This window comes from Piliocolobus tephrosceles, chromosome 1 (assembly GCF_002776525.5).
Source record: "Piliocolobus tephrosceles isolate RC106 chromosome 1, ASM277652v3, whole genome shotgun sequence".
NCBI lineage: Eukaryota > Metazoa > Chordata > Mammalia > Primates > Cercopithecidae > Piliocolobus > Piliocolobus tephrosceles.
The window spans coordinates 161,146,893-161,170,679 of NC_045434.1; the positions used below are offsets into that span (position 1 = coordinate 161,146,893).

The following is a 23,787-nucleotide window of genomic DNA, read 5'->3' on the forward strand; positions in this document are numbered from 1 at the left end:
GAAGCTAGGAGTTCAGTGACCACCTGGGCAATGTAGTAAGACTCCATCTCCACAAAATATTTTTTAAGTTAGCCCAGGGTGGTGGGATTCACCTTTAGTCCCAGCTACTTAAGAGGCTGAAGTAGGAGGATTCTGTGAGCCCAGAAGTTTGAGGCAGCAGTGAGTTATGACTGCACCACTGCACTCCAGCCTAGGCAATAGAGCAAGACCCTGTTTCAAAATAATAATATTAATCATAAATGTTTTATAAGTGTTTTAAAAACTTCACACAGGCTATTAGTTGAAAGAACCCTAATTTAAAAACATTAAACGCTCTAAAATCTTGATTTCTGAGGAAATTATATCTGAGATAGCACTGACTTGTTTTAAGTTATTTTCTCTGGTTTTGCATCTCTGGAATCTATCACAGTGCCTAAGAAGTGCTGGAAACCGATCTACTGAACTGAACTGCCAATCACATAGTAGAGCTTGTCAATAAAGGTAACCAAAACAGATCTTCTATGCCACCACCACCCAAAGAGCATCCGCCCTGATGGAAATGATAATGGTCTACAATTGCTCTCCAACTCACACAAGAAGTTCCTGTTTCCATAGCTCCTGGGATGCATGGACTTAAGAATCCTCAAATGTAAAAGTTAAGGTTTGGGCCTTAAGGTTTCCTTCAAGGTAGGAAGCTGAAACTAAAACCAGAAAAGAAAAAGCTCTAGCTTCTCACTACTTTTTCAACTACTTTCTAAACAAAGAAAGCAATGGCTTTCAGAGTGTTTATGTATTTGCAGAGAATATTTTTCACTCCATCCATAAATTCAGAAGCAAAGCTTCAAGTCTAACATACTGGGGAACATCTTAGAAAAAAAACAGGCCATAGAAGGGTCTGACCTAGTTACTAATCCTAACCACTTATCAACCATATAACTCTGGACACGTTACTCAGCCTCTCTGGCTGCTTCCTCACTGGCATAAAGGGAACCATAAAAGCTCGCTTACCGAAAATTTGAAGTTTATATGAAGGGCTAATTTAAAAATGCATAAGAAAAGATAATTTAAATATTGTAGTTTTAGGGCAAAAGTCTGGGGTCTAAGGGAGTTGGCTTAAATGCTGGCTTTGCCACTTACTGTTGGTGTAGCCTCAAGTCAGATGCTCTCTGAAAGTCTATTTCCCAAATAACAGGAGCAAGCCACAGCAAAGGTCATCTACAATCTCTACTTCCCCAACACCACCTAACATGAAAAATTCTCCAAAACTTGGAAAAGTCAAAGGACCAAAAAAAATAAGAAAACATGCAAAACCAAAGAAACTCATATCCACAATTTAGAAAATCCAACAAAGCAAATCGTAAGAAATGGTACCCAGATAGGCAACCTCCTTGAATTACCAAAAGCGTTTAAAGAGCTGGTAATCGAAAGCTCTATTACAAAGCAAAACGAATAGGTAAAGCTGCTCTGTCCTGAGTTTTACACTGGGTGACTTGGTAGTAAAAAGCCCAAAAATATGAATCTATGTTCCTCTCCAATCTGTCTGTTTCCCTCCAATTCTGATGTCTCAAAACACAGTTCCCTTATTCATCGTCCCCACCCTACTCCAGCACCTCCAAGATTCAACTGCACATAAAGTAAAAAGCTATGCATAATCAGTCTTTATACAGCCAAACTGAAAATGTCTTTCTTTGAAGAATTACAAAGCTTTCTGTCTGAAACCTCTGACCTTTCTAGAGAAATCAGAGTTACTGTAGTTTAAAAATGTAGGTGGTAAAAGTACAAAGGATTACATTTATCCATTTTGCATGTTTGTCGTCTTTTCTGGGGCCAGGGGCAAATATCTTTAGAACAATTAGTTCTTCAACCATAACATTTCGGACTGCAATATCCTCATTCTCCAAAGAACTGTATGTGTGTGTATATATATATAGTTACACAGATATAGAACTGTGTGTATTATTATATACCTTTGATCCAATGAGATGGCACTTTTTTGTTAATTTTTGTTCCCACTTTATTTTATTGAAACTCTAAAATACATTAATTTTAAAACCTTTTTTAAACATAAGATCTTTGTCTATACTTAGTGAGTAAGCTAAGAAATCAATAAAAGTTCATTTAAATATTTTTTTAAACTGTAGTTACTGATTGAATATGGTGAAAGGAGAGACTTCTAAAAGTATGTTAAGAAAAGAATTCTTAATAAAAGTCCTTGTCACATATTAAGAGGCCATACAATAAAAGTACTGCAATGACTATCTTTCCCTGACAGGAATGCACAACAATAGTTACGCTGTTGAACAGCATCGTTACAAAGACTTCATTCTCAGAAGTTACTTGAAACTACTCTCCAAAAGAGAACCTCTACCATTTAAAAGAAGAGGGGGAGGAAAGCCAACTAAATGAATCCATCAGAAACTTCAGTAACTTAGTAATTTTTATGTGGTGTGCATCCATCCAAAAAAATCTTGTCATAGTCATACAAAGATGCAAAATTTCTTATGCAAATAAGCTTTTGCCAAGTTCTTATCTAGAATCTTTGCTTCATTTCAAACACTGGTAACCCACTTATAGTTAGTTCTCAATTATCTAATGTTGAAAATACGTTCTCAGGTATACAGTTTTTCATCAGCAACATTTTAATGTGTAATACTATTTATGAGTTATATTCAGCATAAAAGATATTAACAATTGTCATTGCTAATCTGCTATTATATGTGAGCCTGCACAGCTCTGTTTAATAGTATGCAACAGGGGTTTATATGCAGATACACAATATCTTAATTACTTATTCTATAGTAAGCTCTTTAAGCATCTCCATCCCTCATTCATTTGGAATGTTAAAAAATGCCACGAAGAAGGGCTTGATGTCATCTCAACACTGAGAGCCATCTGTCTATGGCCCTCCTTTGACTTTACTCCTTCTGCAGCCAACATTTTCACAAAAGTTGATGAGAATTTGTCAACCTAAGGACTTGTCATGTCAGCTCCTTTGAAAGGCAATGGAATATTTGAAAGTGACAATGATGGGACCCTGTATGTACAATATTCATTTTATGTAGGAGTTTAAAATTAAATAACTAATCCCTTTAAGATTAAACTACACAGAATTCTAAGTGCATTCGACAGGAAAAAAAGGAGAGAGGCAAGCACATATCAACACAAAAGAGATGGTTCTGAATTTCTGATATTAAGTAATATGTCTCTAAACTTGAAAATTAAATGAAGATTGATAATGTAACACTACAGTTTCTATTACCCGCTGACAAACACCTTTCCCTACTAAAAATTACTACTCAGATCAAGCTATCTGACTCACCACAGATACATCTTCTCCAACAGCATGAATGTAATGTACTACCCAATCACTGGCTGGCAAAATTACAAAAGGAAATAAAATCAACCAAACCATAGCAACAAAGACAGCCTGAAAATGGCAGCTGCTACATAGACATTCATACAAATTTTTAAATAGTACAGTATTTTTTAAATGTTTTAATTTCGCCTCACTTTTTTTTAACCTGTAGAGCACTGCAGCAATAGCCATTTAAAAATTTATATGAATACACATGCTCTGAGAACTGTGTATGTCTGGAAACTCACAAGTTATTTGGGACCACCATAAGCACTTACCAGAGACATAAAAATACATACAGTATGGAACTGGATACAGCAGACAATGGGATATGAGTCCTATTTTTTTTTTAACCAATTTAATCACTTTTCACATGCCTCACAATCAGTTTTCCCTTTCTAGCATAACTGACGCTACACAACCCTAACTTTAAGATCCATTAATATTTCTTAAAAAGAAAGTTATTTTACTTTCTTTGCTATAAGTTCAGTTTAGCAGCTTATTTTTAAATTAAACCTTAAAAGAATTAATATGTATAATGAATTAATATAGTATAAATTATACTTATTGGTCTTTTTCTATTTACAATTATAACAATTACATTGAGTGAGGCTTTGAGTTTTTGCACTGAAGTCATTAAGAACTAATCTTGTCGCCGGGTGTGGTGGTTCATGCCTGTAATCCTAGCACTTTGAGAGGCTGAGGTGGGCGGATCAAGAGGTCAGTGCGAGACCAGCCTAACCAACATGGCGAAACCCCATCTCCACTAAACATACAAAAATTGGCTGGGCGTGGTGGCGGGAGCCTGTAATCCCAGCTACTCAGGAGGCTGAGGCAGGAGAATCTCTTGAATTCAGGAAGCAGAGGTTGCAGTGAGCTGAGATCATGCCACTGCACTCCAGCCTGGGTGACAGAGCAAGACTCCATTTCAAAAAAAAAAAAAAAAAAAAAGAACTAATCTTGACTAAGTTTAAAGAGTTAGAAACAAACCTCATGGCTGGGCAAGGTGGCTCATACCTGTAATCCCCGCACTTTGGCAGGCTGAGGTGGGTAGAACACCTGAGGTCAGGAGTTCGAGACCAGCCTGACCAACATGGAGAAACCCCATCTCCACTAAAAATATAAAATTAGCTGGGCGTGGGGGCTCATGCCTGTAATTGCAGCTACTCAGGAGGCTGAAACAGGAGAATCGCTTGAACCCAGGAGGCGGAGACTGTGGTGAGCCAAAATTGCACCATCGTACTCCAGCCTGGGCAACAAGGGCTAAACTCCATCTCAAAAAAATAAAACAATGCCAAAAAAAAAAAAAAAAAAAAAAAAAAACTCACTAATTTAAGGGCATGAAAATGAAACATGTGCATCTTTAATTTTTTTCTTCCTATTTTAATTTTTTAATTTTAAACTAATAAAATTCCTTTTTTTTCAAACATGATTTTTGCTTTATTTTAAATAATTAAACACACAGCCATAACCAAAGGATTTTTTCAGAGCAAAGTGAATTTTACATTTTAAAATCTAATCATTAGGGGAAGTTAGAAATATATATATATATTTCTCTCTCTGTAAATATATATATATGTAATGCATAGGGGAAATTAGAAATACATATTATGTCTTGTGCATATAAAACTATGTACAAAAATTGGCATAGTAAAAATTACATGCAATTTAGTTTTTTAAAATAATGCTTAGTTTAATACACAAAGCTTTCCCAAGGTATCTAGAACTAATTAGTTTAACTTTGTCTTAACAACAACAAAAAATCTTAAACCTGTGTCATAATGCTTCTAGTCACTAAATTTCAACATTATAAAAACAATAAAGAACAAATCATTCCAGATTTTGACCCTAACACTGACTAGGGTAACATCATTTCTCTATCAAGTGGGGCCTCATTCTGTGGCTAACATCTGAAATTGACATTGAAATATCTCCACTGGAAAGGTTTGGATTTTGCCTTTTTATTTTCCCTTTGATTCAAGACAGGTGTATGATACCATTAAAATGACATCCAACCCTAAACAATAAGATATAAAGAAGGATATAAAATGAATTTGAATTGTTGAAGAGCATAAGATTTGAAATCAGAAGACCTGGGTTTGAATCTTGCTCTGGACATGTAACCCGGCCACTCTGAAGATTCTATCCTCATCCGTTCAAATAGAGAGTTCATTACTAATTCATAATACTGCTATGAAAGAGACAGCAAGCTACAATATATGACTATGACAAACCTTACTCAGTGCCTGCTGCAGAACAGACATTCAATAAAAGTTATTTCCCTTCCTTCCTTCCATCTCCTTTTCTCTACTCCCAATTGATCTAGGTCCAAAATATCTACCACTAGGGAAGTATTTGAAAGACATGAAAAGAAGTTTAAAGTTCTCAAAGAATATTACAGTTATTCCACTTCAATCTCTAGTTATAATTATTCTCATCATTTCTTGTTTTAGGGTTAGCAACATTTTAAAGAAGACCAAGATTTGCCAAAATACATAACACAAATGAACTACTTTCTCTCAGTCTTATCTTATTTAGCTTGTTTTACAAACAGAAAAGCAAAAATATCTTCTGCTTCAGAGTTGCCGCAACTTGTCATTTGTTGGACTTATTTCTCCACTTCATAAGCCATGTTTATTTAACTAGAACACTAATGGGAGGACTAATTCCATTAGATAAAATATGCTTTATGCAGTGGAATTATAACAAAACATGAGGAACTGTTTTCTAATATTTTGGGGAAAATCTAAGGAAAAAAGTCATTTCTGTCTAAGCAGCAACTAGAGGATTCTGTTAAGTTCAGGAACACAAAAGTTTGGATCAATAATGAGTATCTTACAGTTGCCTACTGGGAAAGAGCCAAAAACTTGACAATATTCTGAACTGCCACCTTAGAAAGCAAAACAGTAAAAAGAAAAAACATCTCCTTCCCCTTTTCTGATCTGTAAGTGTGCAATGATGTCTCTAACTGGACTCCTAAATTCTAAAAAGAATTTTTACAAAACTTTTTCCTAAAAACTCCCAAAGCCCCAAAGAGTGTCTTAGTCTGAAAAAAGCTATGCAAAAAATTGTGGGAAGACAAATTATAAAATTCTCTACTTGATAGCTCACTGCCCAAGATCGCTTTACAGTCATTACTTAAACCAAAATACTTTTACAGTATCTCCATTTGTGATTAAGTTCAGGGTTTTATGTTTCTCTTTAACAAAGCATACGAGTACATTCATTCTCTTCCTCCTCCACCTGACTTCTTCCTTCCCTTACTCAAACCCCATGGATTTACAATTTATAATATATTTAAAAGCAAGCTCTAACCCTTAAATAACCATGGGAAAATTATTACTAAAATGGTAACAAATCAGTGTTTAGCACATTCACTGAACTCAATCTGCATTTTACGTTTTTTCTTCTAGTCTAATCCTCAAAATTGGTTTCAAAAATCTATATTGACATTTGTGAGCAATTAGAATTGTTGCTGCTTCTGTGCAAGATTTAAAACGCCGACAGGCTGTTCTGTGTCCTCTGGAAGCAGCTTGAGGCCTTAACCAAATGAAACACCCAGTCCTACTGTGTACAGCAGTGACCACAACAAAGGCTGTGGTTTCTCCCACACTAGCCTTAAATAGGTTTAAATTAATGCTATTCATCACTGGGTGGAAAAGAAGACAAGGAAAATCCAAGCCAGCAGCATTGGGAAATTTTCTTACCAACACACTCTACCTCTTAGCCATAAATGAACTGACTTCCATTCAAAGGTTTACTCCAGAACAACTATTTCTCCCTATTCCTGTACATCCTCTACCTTAGAACTACCATCTTTTTCACTGCATTCTAGATAAAAGATTTTGTTCTCTAGGTAAAGGATATTGTTACTATCCTCAGGTTACACAGAAAATACTCAAAGATGTAAAAGCAATATTTATCTCAAATTTGTTGACTGCTACCGCTATCTTTTTTGATTAAAAGATAAATTAAAATTTCTAAAAATATGCCATATGTCAATAATTTACAATAACTCAATCAGCCACAAAATCCACCTTGAGCTTAGAGCTAGAGTTTGATAGGGTGATCCTTACTCTCCTAATTTAAATATCACTGTACATTAGTTTTACCCCTCCTTTTTGCAAACACACTTTATTAATAATTACAAATCACAAGAACTAACTGCACAACTTTCTACTAGGGAGTTAAGTTACTGAAAAAATTTAGTTACAAAAATGTATAGACCTGGATTTGAGTGTAAACACATATACGTGTACCTGCTAACAGAATATATTGAATATATTTTAGATATGCAATGTTGCCTCAAACTAATGTAGGAAGTTACCTAAAAATTAAGAAATTATCATAATTAATTTGGCATAAAGTTATAAACTGTAACAATCTAATGTGATTTATTTATAAAAATTACAATATTCTATATGCACTGAAAACCTTATCTGTATAATTACACTGTATTTAAAATACTAGCATTTCATAAAAGAAATCATTCCCATTGCTCAAACAGCACTCCGTGCAGCCTGGATGTGCACACACATGCACACGAAGCACACACACGCCCCTACACAGACACTCCTAATCTTACACCTGCTCTGAAGCAGTAGGAAGTGAATTCTCAATCTGTCAACATGACCATCTGGTCTATCTGCATATCACGGCTTTCTCTCTTACTATATGAAGGAATGGCAATCACGAAGCCAAAATAAAACTAAAATGCACCTGAATGGGAGTAGCTCTCCTTTGGCTGAAATGGAATAATATGAGGTATAGCAGAGCAAAAGTAACAAGAATCTAAATAATTTGAAATGAGCATTCACGTCAGCATAATTAAGTGAACAATATGGTACAGGTAATGTGGTAATCAGTAACACTGCTGAGTAGGTTTATAGGACAGGTACCAGGCTTCCGAGACACTGAAACAGCTCCTTCAGTGACTGAAAGATCTTTGCTATTCTTGATCCAAGCAAAATTAAGTAAAGATAATAACGGGGATAGTATGGAAGCAATCAGTAACCACTGCACTAAAAGATTACCATGCAAAAGTGTTCTCTTTCTACCTTAAAACTAACAAGTACTCATACTGCTGCCATTAGGACAATAGCAACTTGCTTTGTCACTGGCTAATTAACAATTAAAGTAATTACCTGACAAATTGTGGTCACTTATTAGTCTTTCAAACTGAATTTTAAGACTGCTAAAAATACTTCTAATGTTAGAAAATTCCTCATCTGCAAAAAGTGACGATGGCTCACTGTGATTTATCTTTTAGGCCTAATGTCACTTGAAAATTAGCAAAGGCCTTAGTTGAATTAAACATTAATTTATTTGTTTAATTTTAGATTTCAAATGTCCCCATACAGCAGCCTCCGAGCTTTTGTTCTACCCCATACCAGGTAATAATATCAAATATAAATTGTGAAACTGTCATTCTGTGGCCTAAATATAGCAACCTACCTCTATCCAAGAAATGAGTCCTTAAAGAGTATAACCTTTTACAAAATCTAACTAATTTGACTGACAATCTTTCTAGAATCTGATTACATTACCAGAAGTTATACAGAAGTGGTTAAAAAAAAAAAAAAAAACAACTCTCCAGAAACTTCTCGGTTGAGTGCCTACTAATGAACAAAGGTTAACTTTATCTAAAAGGTCAAATGCCTGGTGGCTAAGGTTATGACCTTAACAACTTAAATTGTGACCTTGCCACGTGCCGGGTATATTGTAGATTCTGATACAGATCATCTGGTAAAGACTGGTCATAAATTAGCTTTACTGTTACACACCCACAAAGAAAACCATTTGCCACAATACCATATCTCCAAGTTGTCATATGATACATGGGAAGGACAATTCAAATTGAGACCAAATTAAAGGCATAAAATGGTTTTGTTCTTTTAACAAGATGAAATTCTCAGGTTCATGAAATTACTCCAATTTCATTATATTTATTACTGTTTATCAGCCACAAAATTCACAGTTCTAACGCCACTGGATTTAGAGGGAAAAACTAGAATGTAGCTTATGTATTATATTTTAGCATCTCGATGAGTCTTAGAATAAATCACCTCTGCTTTAAAAAAACAAACAAAGAAAAAGATTGATTCTGCATTTGCTTCTAGTATTCACATTGTGTTCTGAGATTTCAACTTCCTACCAAGGAAAGGTGGGCGCATAAAGCAAGAATTATTACACTATTACACACAAATTTCAGAAGGAAAAGAAGATCTAATTTCTGTGACTATCTGGGGGAAAAAAAGGCATTCTGGAAAGGAAAAAAAATACAACATTTTAAAAGAAAGAGCGAGAAAAAATGCATTATAGGTGAAAAGGCCACAATGGTTTTGGCATGTATCTTGAAGCACGTTTCAGAGTCTCTGCCTCCTGCCAATACTGGCAAGTTCTCAAAACTTTTAAGGAGGTAAAAACATTGTTTAGTGTTTACAAATCTTCAGTATTATAACAGATGCTTGTCAAATCAGTTGTATGTAAGTTGACCGATCTACCTCATATTTGTATTGGCAGCTTCCCTTCCACAAATAACAGGTCGCTAAATCTCTTAAATCAAATTTGAAATATTTTCAGACAAAAGACCCTTAATATTTTCTTTTACAATCTTCCTGTTGCGCGCACAGAGAAGCAGCCATTACTGCGGTCCCGTGAAAACCAATGGCCAAACATTTGGCTGGCATTCAGGCATAACAAGGGATTCTGGGATACATCAGAAAAACCAAACCGAAGGGTAGTCTGATCTATGCTGCTGTCAATAAATCTTTCATAAGCAATAAGGATGCTAACTCTCCTAAGTAACCTTCTAAATGTCATTTTACCAACATAATCCCTTCAGGCACTGCAACAACCAACAACTGTGTTAGTTCAAGGATTGGGAGCAATAGCACAGTAACAAACCAACGACGAAAAAGAATGCATGTAATGGGAACAGCGAAAAGATGGTATTTCTTTAAATACAGAGAAATGTGTAAGTCGAAAACTTAGAACGGACACCACTTACGCCGACAAAAACTTCACAGGTATTTCATTTTGATGTTATCTTACATGGAAGCACACATCATGATCTGCATCACCTGTTGGCACTTTCAAGTTTCGATGTTGGTCAATTTATTCAGGATAATTTATAGGTTATATTTTTCTAAATATCTAAAAGGTAAAAGCAAGATTTTAAAGAGTGCTCCTTGAAAGCACCTGTAACGCCTACACTGTTTTTGCGTTTTGCTGTACTTTTTTATGCAGGCACATTTTAAAAAATTTTAACTTTGCTTTTTTTCAGTAAACAAAACAAATGAACAACACTAGGGTTAAGAGTGGGTTAAAAAAGGGCTACTTATTCCTGTTTAGAGGTCACTTGAGAGGTGCTGACTTTTCATTCTTGCTACCCAGAATTGGCTAAAGCAAAAGGCAATTCTTATAATTAAGTATACATTTTCAAAAACCCAAATATTTGAAACACTTACAGCTCACATCCTCTAAAATACTCATCTATCCCCTGCCAACAGAATGCAAATGATGATGTGACATGCTTGCAAAGCTAATTTTTCCAGTTTCTTATGTAAGGGCAGATGGATAACAAAAGTTCTCTTTCTAAAACATACATTGAGAAAAATAATAGAGAACAGGCTATCAGCTGACTTCTTTAAAAACTCACTAACATTTTTAGAACTAAAAATGTTTTGAAGAAAAGTGCAGTGTTTTTACAGGTAACATCTCTCCTTTGTTAAGAAAAAAAAAAACATAAATATTTGAACCCCAAAACAACCTACTGGTAGGATTCCACAACCCACTTTCTTCCATCTGGCTCAAGTAACTGCCATGAAGGTAATCTAGCAAGACCGATATGTACATATATAAAGTCAACAAGTTACACAAGACCTGAGCATTCACATAGCACAATGAGCCTTTTGTCTAAAACAAGACGAAAGGAACAAAGTAAAAATGCATTATTTTATCCAGTCCTCAATAGTTTTATCCTGCGTGCTATTCTAAATACTGAAACATGCAAAGGTAAGACAGGCCTTGAAAAAAAAATTTTAAATTTTTAAAATTTTAAAATAATGAATCAAAGCAACTCACTACATCAATTATCAATAGCAATTTTTCAATGTGCTCATGCACTATACAGGTCGGTTATTTTCAATATTAACCTCTCCATCAATTACTCAAAGAGCTGGTTTGTTTCCCTTAGCTATCTGAGACAACACTAAGAATTCCTAAATACAAAGCTACTAAGTCTGTGTATTAATGTGATTATTTTTCCTTCCTAAATGATCAGCAATTTGATAGTAATCTTACCTCCAACTTCTTAATTGGCAAGGGGTTCAAGAGGCCTCAGTAGGTTAAAAACACTCCCAGCAGAAAACCAACTAAAAATAATGCCTCAATACCAAAATAAATGCTTTTAAACGAGATCATCTGCCAGTTAAAATACACTCTTTATTAAAAGGGTTTTCACGAGGCTTCACTCACCCCCTCATCAAAAAATGTGATTTAAACATATCACATATCTGATTACCAACGCCTCTGAAAACACTACTTACCAAAAGAGCTGAACTTAGTGAGAATTCGCTCAAAGCTATGCTTTCCCACCTAAATGAAGGTGGCACCTCAGACTTTGGTTTCTCAATCTTTGAAACCATACTGGCTTCATGTATGCATGTGGCCTGCAACTTGGGGAGCTCAGGAAGGATCCAGCATAACGCGGAGGCCATCAGGAAAGAAACACACACAAGAAAGTGGAAGGAATTCTCACCATAGCACTTACCTGCTGCATGCACAAAGTATGCCAAATATAAATCGAGTTCCTTAACAGAAACCCCTATGTGATGGGGTTGGACACAGAGCCCTGGATTAGAGCATTGTGGGGACTTTACAAGGCGCTCGCCATCAGTACTTTCCAGCGGAATACCTTTAAACAAAATCACCATAACAAGGTCCAACCTCCAGACTTTATCTGCCTGGCGGAGGCAGTCAATTCTTCGCATCTTGCCTTTCTGGTCTGGGTTGGAAAGAACACAACATGGAGGTTTTTTCCCTGTAACTGTAAGAACAAAATCCTCTCGATATTCGGGTCGGATATCTTTCCGTAACTTTGCCAGAAGTCGAGATGCCCACTTCTGCTTGACCTCTGGTTTTTCACTTAGCAATTCATCCTTCACGGCTCTCTCTTCTTCTTTTGACATACGCTTTTCATGTTTTTTGAAGTATTTTCGTTTTCGGGCCTGCAGGTTGAACCATGTGTAGGCGAAGGCTCGGACGTGGGGCAGAAGTGCTTCGATGAAAGGATGAAATTCATCCTAGGAAAATGAACAAAAACAAAAATGTAAGTAGAATGAAAACAAAAGAAAACAACTTTTCTTCAGCGGGTCACCTTAAGAAAGAAATTCCCCATTTCACTTGAAATTTGATTAGAGCATTCTGTTACCAAAATCATACATAGGATCCTATGGGAAGTCGGGGAAGGTGGGAGAGAAAACTATCAGTATCATTTCTTATGATCGGAAATTTTAAAAATTGCTAAAAATTAAAAACCTGTTTTAATATGTTCACGAGGGTACACCAGCTGCTACTGTCGGGCCTAGCTCCCCATCCTTTAGATAGTAAGTGAAGTTTATTTAAATGCTTATAACAATGTATAATCTTAACCCTATTTCAAGGAAGGCATATCTAATTTTGTCCCAGCCTTGACCTCACCACTTGTAGTACAGCCAGGGCCCGGCCGCCAGATTGGCAAATCCTAAACATTTAGATGCCAGTCAATGTTTATGGAAGTCTAGGAGCAAAAATCATCTCTACAATCAATGAAAACAAAGGCTTTCCCGCTAAAAATATTGCATGTAGATTCTGATATGCTTCCTACTCATTTAGCTAGTGTCTAAATTCCTTTTAAATATTATAATTACATATATTTTATTTTAGTCAAAAACCAGGAAAAATTTGGCAGGTTCATATACAAAAGAAGGGATGAATTTGACATTTATTAGGCTAAAATAAAAGATCTATGCCCAAGACATAATGGCTAATACTATGGGAATGAAACAAAAAGGGGGAAGAAAAAGAAAAAAACAAAACAAAGAAAAGCGTACATGAATACATTTAATTTACTAATATGATTGTGAAATGCTTTCAGTAATAATCATGCCTAAAAAATAGATTATTTAATTTTTGCAAATACTATTTCAGGACTTTTCTCATAGGGAAACAGAACCTGGTATTTTCAATATTTACAAGATGCCAGGAAAACCCTCATAGATGCCTCTTAAAATTCAAAAAAAAAATTGAGTTTCAAATATTTAAATGTTTCTTCCTGTTTTGCTTAAAATGTTTGATCCTTATACATGACATTTTCTTAGGAAACATAAATATATTTTTTAAAAAATTAAACAGTAACCTCCACAAAGCTTTCGGAGTACATCTAACTTTTGATTAACTAATCCACACTGTTACATAACTTCTCTCTGCCACATAACCTCCCTCTCCAAAACATAGATTACCTTCAAATAAATGAGAATTAGAAACCAAAGAGAGATTCGATGACTTTTTGCTAAACGGTGTAGGACGAATATTATAAAACACATTCTTTCTCAGTTTGTTATATCTAACTAAATATGTCCAGAATATTATTATTAACGCAATTACTAAATTTTTAAATGTTCAAATGTGAACTGATAAGGTGAAATTGGTAAAATATTTAATAATTGTGTTTAAAAATTTAGCAAATTATAATCAATCATTTAAACACTATATGACTGAGTTTTTAAAAGTAAGTATATAGTAATATAATACATAATAAATCACTTCAATAACTGACTTTTTTCCCTCTCTGCACAAATTTCAGGCTCTATGTTTCAAGTTTAGCTTTCAAAACTGCTCTTTTTCAATAAAAGAATCCAAAAGAGAAGTAGTCAGCTTTCATAACACGTGTGCATTCTTTAAGTAGAGAGAGAATAGAAAAAAATACAGGAATGATTATTCTTTGCCATAAACCATTAACATTTTTAAAATTTCTGATGTTTGAGAATATTTCTTATTCTCATACTTTAGGTGAAAGGCATGGGGGGCAAGTCACAGTTTATCTGCAAAGGTATATGCCAAACGACAAAGCATCTAAACATTACTAAATTCTGAGCTTATCCTTGAAATGCTCTAAAATACATAAATTTTAGGTTTGAAACAGAACTTCACATTGACTGATTTTCTTATATATGCAAGACATGCTAGGGACCAAGACTCCGTTGTATTATGCAAAAAACTCCTGGACTCTACCTTAAACTACAACGTGAGCTTTCATCAAAAGGAAGATTTCATTTTAAAGTTTCATCCCCATTTTATAATGCAAAGGATAACTTAGCTCCAAACAATTCATGTCTATCTCAAAACGCTATCTTATTTAAAAGTTTGATTAATGATAATAAGCATTTAAAATAAACATTTTAATATGGCATTTTAAGTGTCTGAAGATACTCCCAATATGCTTTTCAAAAAAACTGCAAACTGCATGCATTCGTGTTCAACAGGATTCTGTTTACCTGCCAACCAAATGCCCATATATCTCATCATAAAAATCCTTAAAACAACTATGTCAACTAGTCATTAAGAATAACCTAACTCCCCAATTTTGCATCAAAAGTATTTACAATGTATTACTCCCCAAAGGTTAAGAACCTGCCAGTGAAAGTCCACAATATTTTGTATAACTTTACTCATATGCACAATTAAAGTATTAATTTTTTCTAATGTGTCTTTCTCAAGTCATGATTTAAAATATTCCAGAATATCAAAACTAAAGACTATCATTAGCTTGCAGGAAATGTCCAGGGACAGCATAAATGATTAGTTTAAAAAAAAAAAAAGTAGTATTCCCTTATAATTGATGTTGCTGAACATATCGCTATAAGCTACGTACTATTTCATAACATTCAAGAGAAAAAGAGAACATTTTACATATGTACTCAGTGAGAAAGTTATAGGCCACCAATAAAAACAAACCTGAAAACCTGTTTCAAAAGTGGTATTACTTTGAATCAGCATCTTAAACATTGATCTGTTTGAAAGTGAGCCAAGTTTAAGAACCACTGAATGCTGATATTTCTGGAAACTACTTTTTTTAAAGGTTCACCTACAAATTTCCGCTGGGTTATCATTATATGGACAGTACCTAATTTGGTTATTATATGCCCATATTTGATTAAAATAAGATGTCTAGGTTTTTCTTGGTAAAGTTTTTTTAAACTACCTACAAGTTAAATGGAGTTTATTATTTCATTTAGAGTACTTTTATCACTGTGCTTACTGCATTTTTTTAATGAGCAATAAACTACCGAAGTTTTTCTTCCTAAAACTGGCACTAAAGCATTATAACTATTCCAGCAAGTTAAATTAAATTGTAAATAAATTTTTAAAAGAAGAACCTATAAAATATGAGTCCTCATTCACTATTTATTGTACATTTTCTTTACAAACTGTTACACTAAATAAGCATTTCTCTTAGTGGTGTTTCCAGAAGAAGGCCTAGTGAACACATCAATCAACGCTGCTAAATATGTAAGCCGGAAAAAAAAAAGAAAAGAAAAGAAAAAAAACTTTCTTAATGTGATAATAGCTCATGAACCAAGAGAAGCCAACTTTGTTAAATACCTGACTGTGCTCTGGGCCTGCATGGATATACAGGTGCCCTCATATATGCACCATTCCCAATACAAATTTATCTTTTCAGAGCTCAATTGAGAAGACACTAATGTATCTGTTAGGGTCCTTTCCCCCTATTTCATCTCGCTGGTATTATCTGTAAGTTCTGTGTGTTGCAAACTTCTGCCAGCTAGAACTTCAGCCTTCGAATCTCAGCATTTTCACTATAGTCCGTAATTCATTCAAATTATCTTACACTTTGCATCTTATCCATATGCAATTGTGAACCTTGCCAGAAGTGGTTGGAAAAGTTTCATTCCATACTTCCACAAGTTACTAAAATAGGAACTTTGGAAGTTTGTTAGTGAAGAAAAAAAAAAAACAACTTTTACAATAACTAAAAGTAACAGCTATCCATTATTAATGCGAGGCCTAAATCCCAAACAGACCATTTCAACATAAAAGATGCGTTTAAGAGTCTTCTGATATCAGTATTATTACTGTTAGATATTGCAATAAGAAGGGGTGTCATGTGGGAAATAAATCCAGAATCTAGAGAGCGAAAACTACTGATACTTTTTAGCCTTCCAGAAACTATTCCGGTTAAACCGTTATCTCCCACTAAATGAAGGCAAGAAGTGGTAGTTTTTTTTTTAAGGGAGAGGTGAATAAACATTTTATGTGAAGCATATAACTTCATGTAGGTGATTAATGGTCAGATCGCAATGTACCAAAGCAGTATGAAAGCTCACGCTTAAAAAAAAAAAAATAGCGCAAAACCACTTTGACTTCATGCCTTTTAGTCAAGGAAAACAAATAATATATTCAAAGGGGACCGGATTTGAAGTCTCGAAGCAGCAATATTTTGCCTGGGGGTGGGTAGACAAGGGAGGGATGGACAGGAGGGCACGGAAAGGAGAGGCGTTGGGGCGCGAGAGCCCCACGCTCTGAGTTGAGTCGGAGAGGAAAAGTTGCCCCAGTCCCGCGTGCGGAGCGGCCGGAGTCGCGCGGTGGCGGTGGTGGCGGCGGCGGGGGGAGTCGCGTCCGGCCCGGGCCGCCGCTCCGGCTCACTGCTGAGAGCCCAACTCTGCCCGGCGCTACCCGGCCCGCGGCCCGCGGCCTCCGGCGCTCGGCGCCCTGCACAGCGTGGGCTTGTCTCTGCCCCGAAACTTTCACTCGGAGAGAGCGAGCGAGCCACCCGCGCGCGGCGAGGACGCAGGCTCCACCCGGCCGGCGCGGGGGAACGCGCGTCCACGCAGCCCCGCTCCGCCGAGGGCTCGCCGCCGCCTGCCCGCGTCGGAGGGGCGCTGTCCGGGCCGGGGCCGGGACAGCAGCCCGCGTCCTTCCCGCGGCCGGACCCCGAAGGCTGACAAACAATAAACAAAAGTAAGAGTTCGGGGAGGCGGTGGGGGGCTGCGGCAGCGCGGGCTCCGGGAAGCGGGCCGTTGGGCGCAGGCACCGGAGGTCTCCCCGCACCCGAGGACTGCAGCCGGCCCGAGCGTGCGGGGTGTGCGGTGGGCTCCGTCGGCGGCCCCCTTCCGGGCGCCGCAGAACTACGGGATCCCTGCTCCCGGCAGCAGAAACGCTGAGCCAGATTTCAGCGTGTCATAGACTGCAACCCCGCCGAAACACGTGCGGGGTGTCCGAAAACACCGCCGTTCCGCAGTCCGTCGCCCCGATATTAATTAACGCATTAATAAGAGGGCGCCATTAGCCATGTGCCCACACAAATGGCCGTGCAAAAGGAATGCACCCGCATGGAAACAAAGTTACTTTCTTAAAGCGGGATCCCCCCCACCCGCGGGCACACGCACGCACACACACAGAAACACGCGCAGACACAGGCACACACCGAGACGCACGCCCCGGGCCCGGCCGGCTGGACGGCCCCGGTACCCCCCAACCCAGCCCCAGCCCTGCCCCCGGCGCCCCGGCCCCCCAGCCCTCCGCATCCACGCCGCAGCTTACCTGGGTGAGACAGAGCGGAGAATACATAACTGCCGGGCGCTGGGGTATGCGTGTGCGTCTGGGTGTGCGGTTTGGAGGTGTGCGTGAGTGTGGGTGAGAGAGGAGAAAGAGGGAGAGAGGAAGAGAGAGAGAGAGAGAGAGAGAAGGGGGGAGAAAAAAAAATCAAGCCTGCTTCTTGCGTTCACATTTCCAACTCGGCTCAACTGCAGCCAGCCAGCGCTATTGCCGCTCCATGAGCTGAACTTTAACCCCGCCTAGAGTTTCCCTACACTCCACTATACATGCCTACTGTACGCGGGCGTTAAAGGCATAGCGCACCCTTTCCCGCTCCCGCGCCGGCCCGGCCGGGTGCCCGCGAGCTGCCCGCGCGCCCGCCTCCGCCTTAGCTCTGCACCGCACCGCACAGCCGCCGCCCGCTCGCGCCGCCGCCGCGGGGGGGAGGGGGTGTGGGGGAGGGGGCGGCTGCGGCGCCGCGCGGCCAGCCGGGTCCCGAGCCTCCGCGGCCGCTCGCGCTCGCTGGCTGGCTCGCTCGCTCCCCGGCTCTCTCCGTGGCTCGCTCGCTCGCTCGCTCGCTCGCTCTCCCGCTCGCTCCCCGGCCCCCCCGCCCCCCTCCCCCGATCAGCGCATTACTGGGTAACGCAGTGAGGAGCAGTTACAGTCTGTACTCCCGGGCAGCTATAGGCTGCCACAGGATGTGCTTAAGCAAACAAAACTACTTTTCCTCGTCCCCATCCCCCCACCCCCGCCGCAGACCTCCGCGGACCTCAGTGGAGGACTTGGGCAACTTTGCCAGGTTGCCCCGCACCCCCCGGGCCACCGCGTGGGCACGTAGAGAACCGAGGAGGAGGCCGGGCGGCACATTTGCATGTATGCAAATTTCTTTGCAAAATCAGACCTCCTAGGTAACTTTTTTTTCCCCCACTGAAATGCGGTAAGGCTCAAAGCATTGTAATCTCTCCAGCGAAGCTTTCTGTGGGAATAGATTCGTCGGCAGAGGTAATTATGCACACAATCCTGCAAACTTTGTGCAGCTTCGGTCCTGTGGCATTCAGAAGCGGGGGTGGTGAGGAATCAGTGCCCACAGAAGATTCACCGGATTTGGGGGGCGGGGGTCTGGAGAAAGGAAGGCGGAGATTAATGAGCATTCTCCCTCCCAGGACGGTGAAACTAGTGGGTTTGAACACAGACGCCATAGAAAAAGTTCTATCACGTTCAGAAACAACAGTGGTTTAGCTGTAACATCTTTTTCTTTTTAGGAGGAAAAAAATATGTGAAAGGGATGTCCCCTTAGGGAAGGGAGATATTCTGATCCACAAACGCGTGCCCAGAACTGGACATAGACTGTCATTACCGTCCCAGTTTCTGGGACACCCTGGAAGGGTGCCTTTTAAGAATCCCTTTTTTCCCTCCCCCAGGTGATAGTTCTTAAAATGGAAAAGAGCTTCCTGCAATTATTTTAGGTTTGCTAAAGTATTGTTTTGGCAGAAAAGGGGGGTGGTTTTTAGGGTTTGGCAAGTTGCCAGTAAGCCTGCTTTTCCAGTTTTTTTTTTTGTTTTTTTTTTTGTTTGTTTTTTTTTTTTTTTTACCTCATATTTTCTCTCTAGGCTCTCCTCTCTCGGAGGGGGGCGGGGAGTATATCTGCCTCTTCTAAGCCCCCATCCCTTATTTTACTTCTCTTCCTCATGATGGTTTGCAAAATGCTGCATTTGACAACCCTTCTCAAAATTCCAAAAGGAAAGAGGTGGGTATCATGTTGAAAGACACCGGCACACAGGGGAATCTGCCCATCGGTGGAGGTGACATAGCCACAGAGTCTCTAAAGAGAGGACATTCCTGTAGGAAAGTGAGGGTAAGTGATGTGTTAACAAGCGAGGGTGAGTGATGTGTTAAGGCCACTCTCATTCAGACTTCTTTTTAAAGCAAGAAGCAGGAAATACCTTACTGGAGAAAGAGCAAAAGAGAACCTCTGAAATAATTCTGCATCTGTCTAAAGTTATTTTATGCTTGCACTTTAGTTACTTTATTGCCAAAATAAGTCCCGAATGCTCAAGAACCATTCTCTCCCCCACCCTCCCTCCTGAACATCCTTGGAAATCTCTCAAGATTATTTACTAAGGAGCGAGGAGAAATAATGATTTCAGCCTTTAATGAGAGAGTCCATTTTCCCAAACTTAACCCACTGCTTTTCCTTGGTTCCTCTCAGATTTCAGTAGGGGAGGAATGTCCTAAAAGCCAAGCTGTGTTACAGAGACAACATCCCTGGCCACGAGAACCTTTGCTGGGATCTATAACTTCAATGCGCTCCAAGTTTCCTCGATAGAAGTTTCTGGCTGACGGTCCCAACATGTAACTGAGGCACAGTGAGAAGTTATTGTTCGGAGTGTGTATTCGGGAAGCTCTCTTCCAGAGCAGATTAAAATCTTTCTTTTGGTGTATTAAAAGATAGACTTCACATCTGCCTCTTTTCAAAACGGCAAAGATTCTTTTGAGTCTCAAGGAAAAAAAAAAAAGATTTTTTTTTTTTTTAAAAGGACTGGCACATCGCCCTGTTTTTTTTTTTTTTAAAATGGGGGAAGTAATTTAATGCTGATATTTCTACTTTAAAAACTTCTTTTGTGCAGCAGTGGATGTGCCCGCGATTTCCAGCTTTCTGCGGTTAGCAATATTATCTTAAGTAACTTTTGGCGCCCTTCGTAAGACTTTTGGATATGGGACGATTGTTTGCGCCCTCTAGGCAAGGGCTGGATCCAAGTTCAGCACCAAAGCCCTTCACATCCGCTCCTGCTTTCTCTCCTATCTCCGCCAGCTCCCGCTCTCTCCCCCGCGGAGGGAGGGGGGAGGCGGGGGAAACACTACAAAGCACAGTTCCAACTACAGCCTTTGGAAACAAGACTGAGAAAAATACAGTAGAAGAGTTACAGTTACAGAAAGGCTTCTGGTAACTTTCTCTCCAACAGGCATAAATTTAAACACACGCACAAAGAAACAGATGTTCCTCAAAGGGCAGACTGGGGGTAAAAAACATTTCCAACCCTCTCCCCTCTTCCCAAGTTGCAAAAGTAAATCCTTGTCCAGAGTTCACAAAGATACTAAGGCACTTGAGAGACAGCAGGGATGGAGGAGGGAAGAAAGAAAGGATAGTAGAGAGAGCAGTGGAGGAAACGCAGGTGAAGTATGGAAACTAGTTTACTGCAATCATATAAATGACCCATTGTTAGGAAGGATAAACCCCTTATTGGAAACAACCACTCCAATCATTTATTTTGCAAGTGGTAGGAGGCTGCCTTGAAATGGGATTGTCTCTGCGCAAAGGAGGCTCCTGTCATGCTCTCTGCTATCCATATTCTTCCTGGCACAGAGCCCAGCCTTGCATTTACTGTGTTTTATTTGCAGAAACGTTACCTTGCCAGCTTTAGTGAAATCCTCTTAGATATATAAATTACGTCAATAAGGTTTCACTTATATGTACATCTCAAATAGCTCTCATTTTGGAGGTTACTTAATAGGGAGATCTTATTAATATGATTTAGATTTTAATACCCAAAGCAGTGAAGATAGGACTGGGATTCATAAGTGACAACACCATAACTCTGTAGTTCTTACCAACACTAACTTTATTAACTGGCATTTTTCAACATTTTTTCTTCTCTGGTTTTTGACCTGCTGGTCACTTCTGTGCAGATTTTTCTTATGTGCATATAATCCTAAATTGAATCATGTTGCTGAAGTGAGTGTCCAGGTGAATTCTTACATCAAATTTCCAAGCCAGATTTGACTGGAAGGCCTAAAGCCTTGGGAAATAGCTCGATGGGAATTTAATCCAAAGAAGGGAAAGAGCCCATATTATTTTCCATTCACTTCCCAACAGAATTAGGTGTCTACACTGCTCAGAGAGGAGGAGATGGAGATATTTTAGTCAGAGGCTGCCAGTTACTGTCTCCAAGACAAGCTACTGCAGTTGGTTTCCACTGGATTTGTATCAAGCACTTGTCCAAGAGGCCAGACTCCAGCTAACAGTTAGCAAGTCAGCGATCTTCCATACTCACACCCTCCACGGGGGTTGTTGTAGTAACAAGAAGAAATGTGAACTTGGCCAGTCTTAATGTCCTATTTCCTACTGACCATATACTTAAAAAGCAGAACTCAAGAACAGCCAAGAAAAAACACTCCCCCCATTTCAAGTGTGTAAGACAGCTGCTAGTCCACATGTGAAACATTTTCTCCTTTAAAACTGTTGTTTAGAGTTCAAGAAGAGAGGTTTACTTATTAATTCCAAAGTACTTGAAATGCCAAAGCTTCTAAGATAATCAGAGTAAGAAGTTTTGTAATGCTGAATACGCAAATGTTACTTCCCAAAGCTCACTACAGTCCCACAATTCAGGCAAGATTTAAGCTACACGTTTCTTAAAGTTGAACTTCACATTCCACAAGTTACCAACTTCCCTGAGTTTAAAAATAATAGCTAATGCAAAGTTAATAACTAATGCAAAGTTACTTCTTTAGCAGAATGTTTCTTTTTCCAAAAGACAAGGAAGAAGGCACACGATTCATGCAAACTCCCCAGATCAGTTTTTTTTTTTTTTTTCTTAAACGCGAAAACTCTTTCCTATTGTACTTGCTAAATCCGGAAGCGCTTGTAGCTTTGACAGCTTGAACCACACCATCCCCTTCAGAGCTGCAGAGAACTTCAGATCTCCTCTGCCCCGCCCCCTCTGGCTATTGAGAACTATTGTACACCCAAGCTTTCTTATGATTGGGTAAAGCTTTTGTCAATCTCCCATGTTGTCCCATTGATTAGAGGATCAAATCGTCAATTATTCTCCGGGTCCAGACATTTCTTTTCGGGTTAGGTTGACTGCTGAGGCCAGACGTCTTTTACAGAACAGAGCACGTACAGGATTTCCCCCCACCCCTTTCTGGAACCGAGCAAGCGCTAGGAGGAAAAAAAATCTGTCAAGCTCAGCAATTTTTTCAAATCCCGAAAAAAAAAAAAAAAGAAAAAGAAAACCCGGTCTCTGATGCACATAGCAAAAATACCATCAACAAAGCTACATCTTTAAAACAAAACCATCACATTCGACATTTACCCAGCAATCACTTAAGTGCATATGCGAGCTAGAGAAATTTTAGTCTTAGCCATTAAACAAAATCATTCTACCATTATTGTTTATAAAACGCATATCATATAAATGCAAAATAGAAAGTTTAAGATGTACCACGTACCATTGCAATGTAAAAAGAGTACGTGAGAAACTTTAAAATGCTCAGACGAATTGCTTCATTTGTTGTCCCCTTTTTTTTGCATTTAAAAAAAAATCTAAATAAACTTGGAACCGTTGAAAACCCGGAAGAGATTTTTTAAAAAGCTGTTGGCCAATTGCAGGCTTCTTGGAGAATTTTTTTTTTTTTAACTCCAAATCAGAAGGCTTTTGCAATTGCAAGGCGCGCTCTCTCCCTCTCTGTCTCTCTCGCGCTCGCTCGCTCTCTTTTGAAAGCGATCCAACCCGGGCTGGGTGGTTCTCAGATTCTCTCTGGTTTTGCCTTGCGTGCTTTGGATTGTACGAGACTTTGCAGAAGTTGCAATCGATTCGGCAGTCCCTCTCTCCTCTCCCTACCCCCTTGTTTATTTCCGCAATCGCTGCAATTTGCATAGTAACCACGCACGAGGCACCGGCGGCAGCCGGTGGAGGGGGCCGGGAGGGGGCAGGGAAAAGGCCTTGCCCCCTTCTCCCCTCCTCCAGTGTCCCTGCCCGCCAGTCGTCTCCTCCCCTACGGCGCGTGGCCAATAGGAGCCCCTACATTCGGCGCAAGCTCCGGTCTGGACACCGTTCTGAAGAAAAGCCCCTGTG

General features: G+C 39.2%; 1 protein-coding gene across 3 annotated transcripts in view; it reads right to left on the reverse strand.

Annotated features, from left to right (window-relative positions):
* Positions 1 to 23,547, reverse strand: part of NFIA (nuclear factor I A) — a 381,808-nt gene extending 358,261 nt beyond the window's left edge. The window contains exons 1-3 of one of the 3 annotated variants that reach the window (XM_023187422.2): positions 18,702 to 19,005; positions 17,939 to 17,996; positions 12,108 to 12,639 (exon numbers count right to left, since the gene is read on the reverse strand). In XM_023187422.2, coding sequence (XP_023043190.1) covers positions 12,108 to 12,639; positions 17,939 to 17,996; positions 18,702 to 18,805 — 694 coding nt within the window. In that variant the 5' untranslated portion in view covers positions 18,806 to 19,005. Of the gene's footprint in view, positions 1 to 12,107; positions 12,640 to 17,938; positions 18,511 to 18,701; positions 19,006 to 23,161 lie in introns of those variants that run through there. The other 2 variants (XM_023187427.2, XM_031933997.1) reach the window with 2 other exon arrangements.
* Between the last annotated feature and the right edge of the window lie 240 nt (positions 23,548 to 23,787).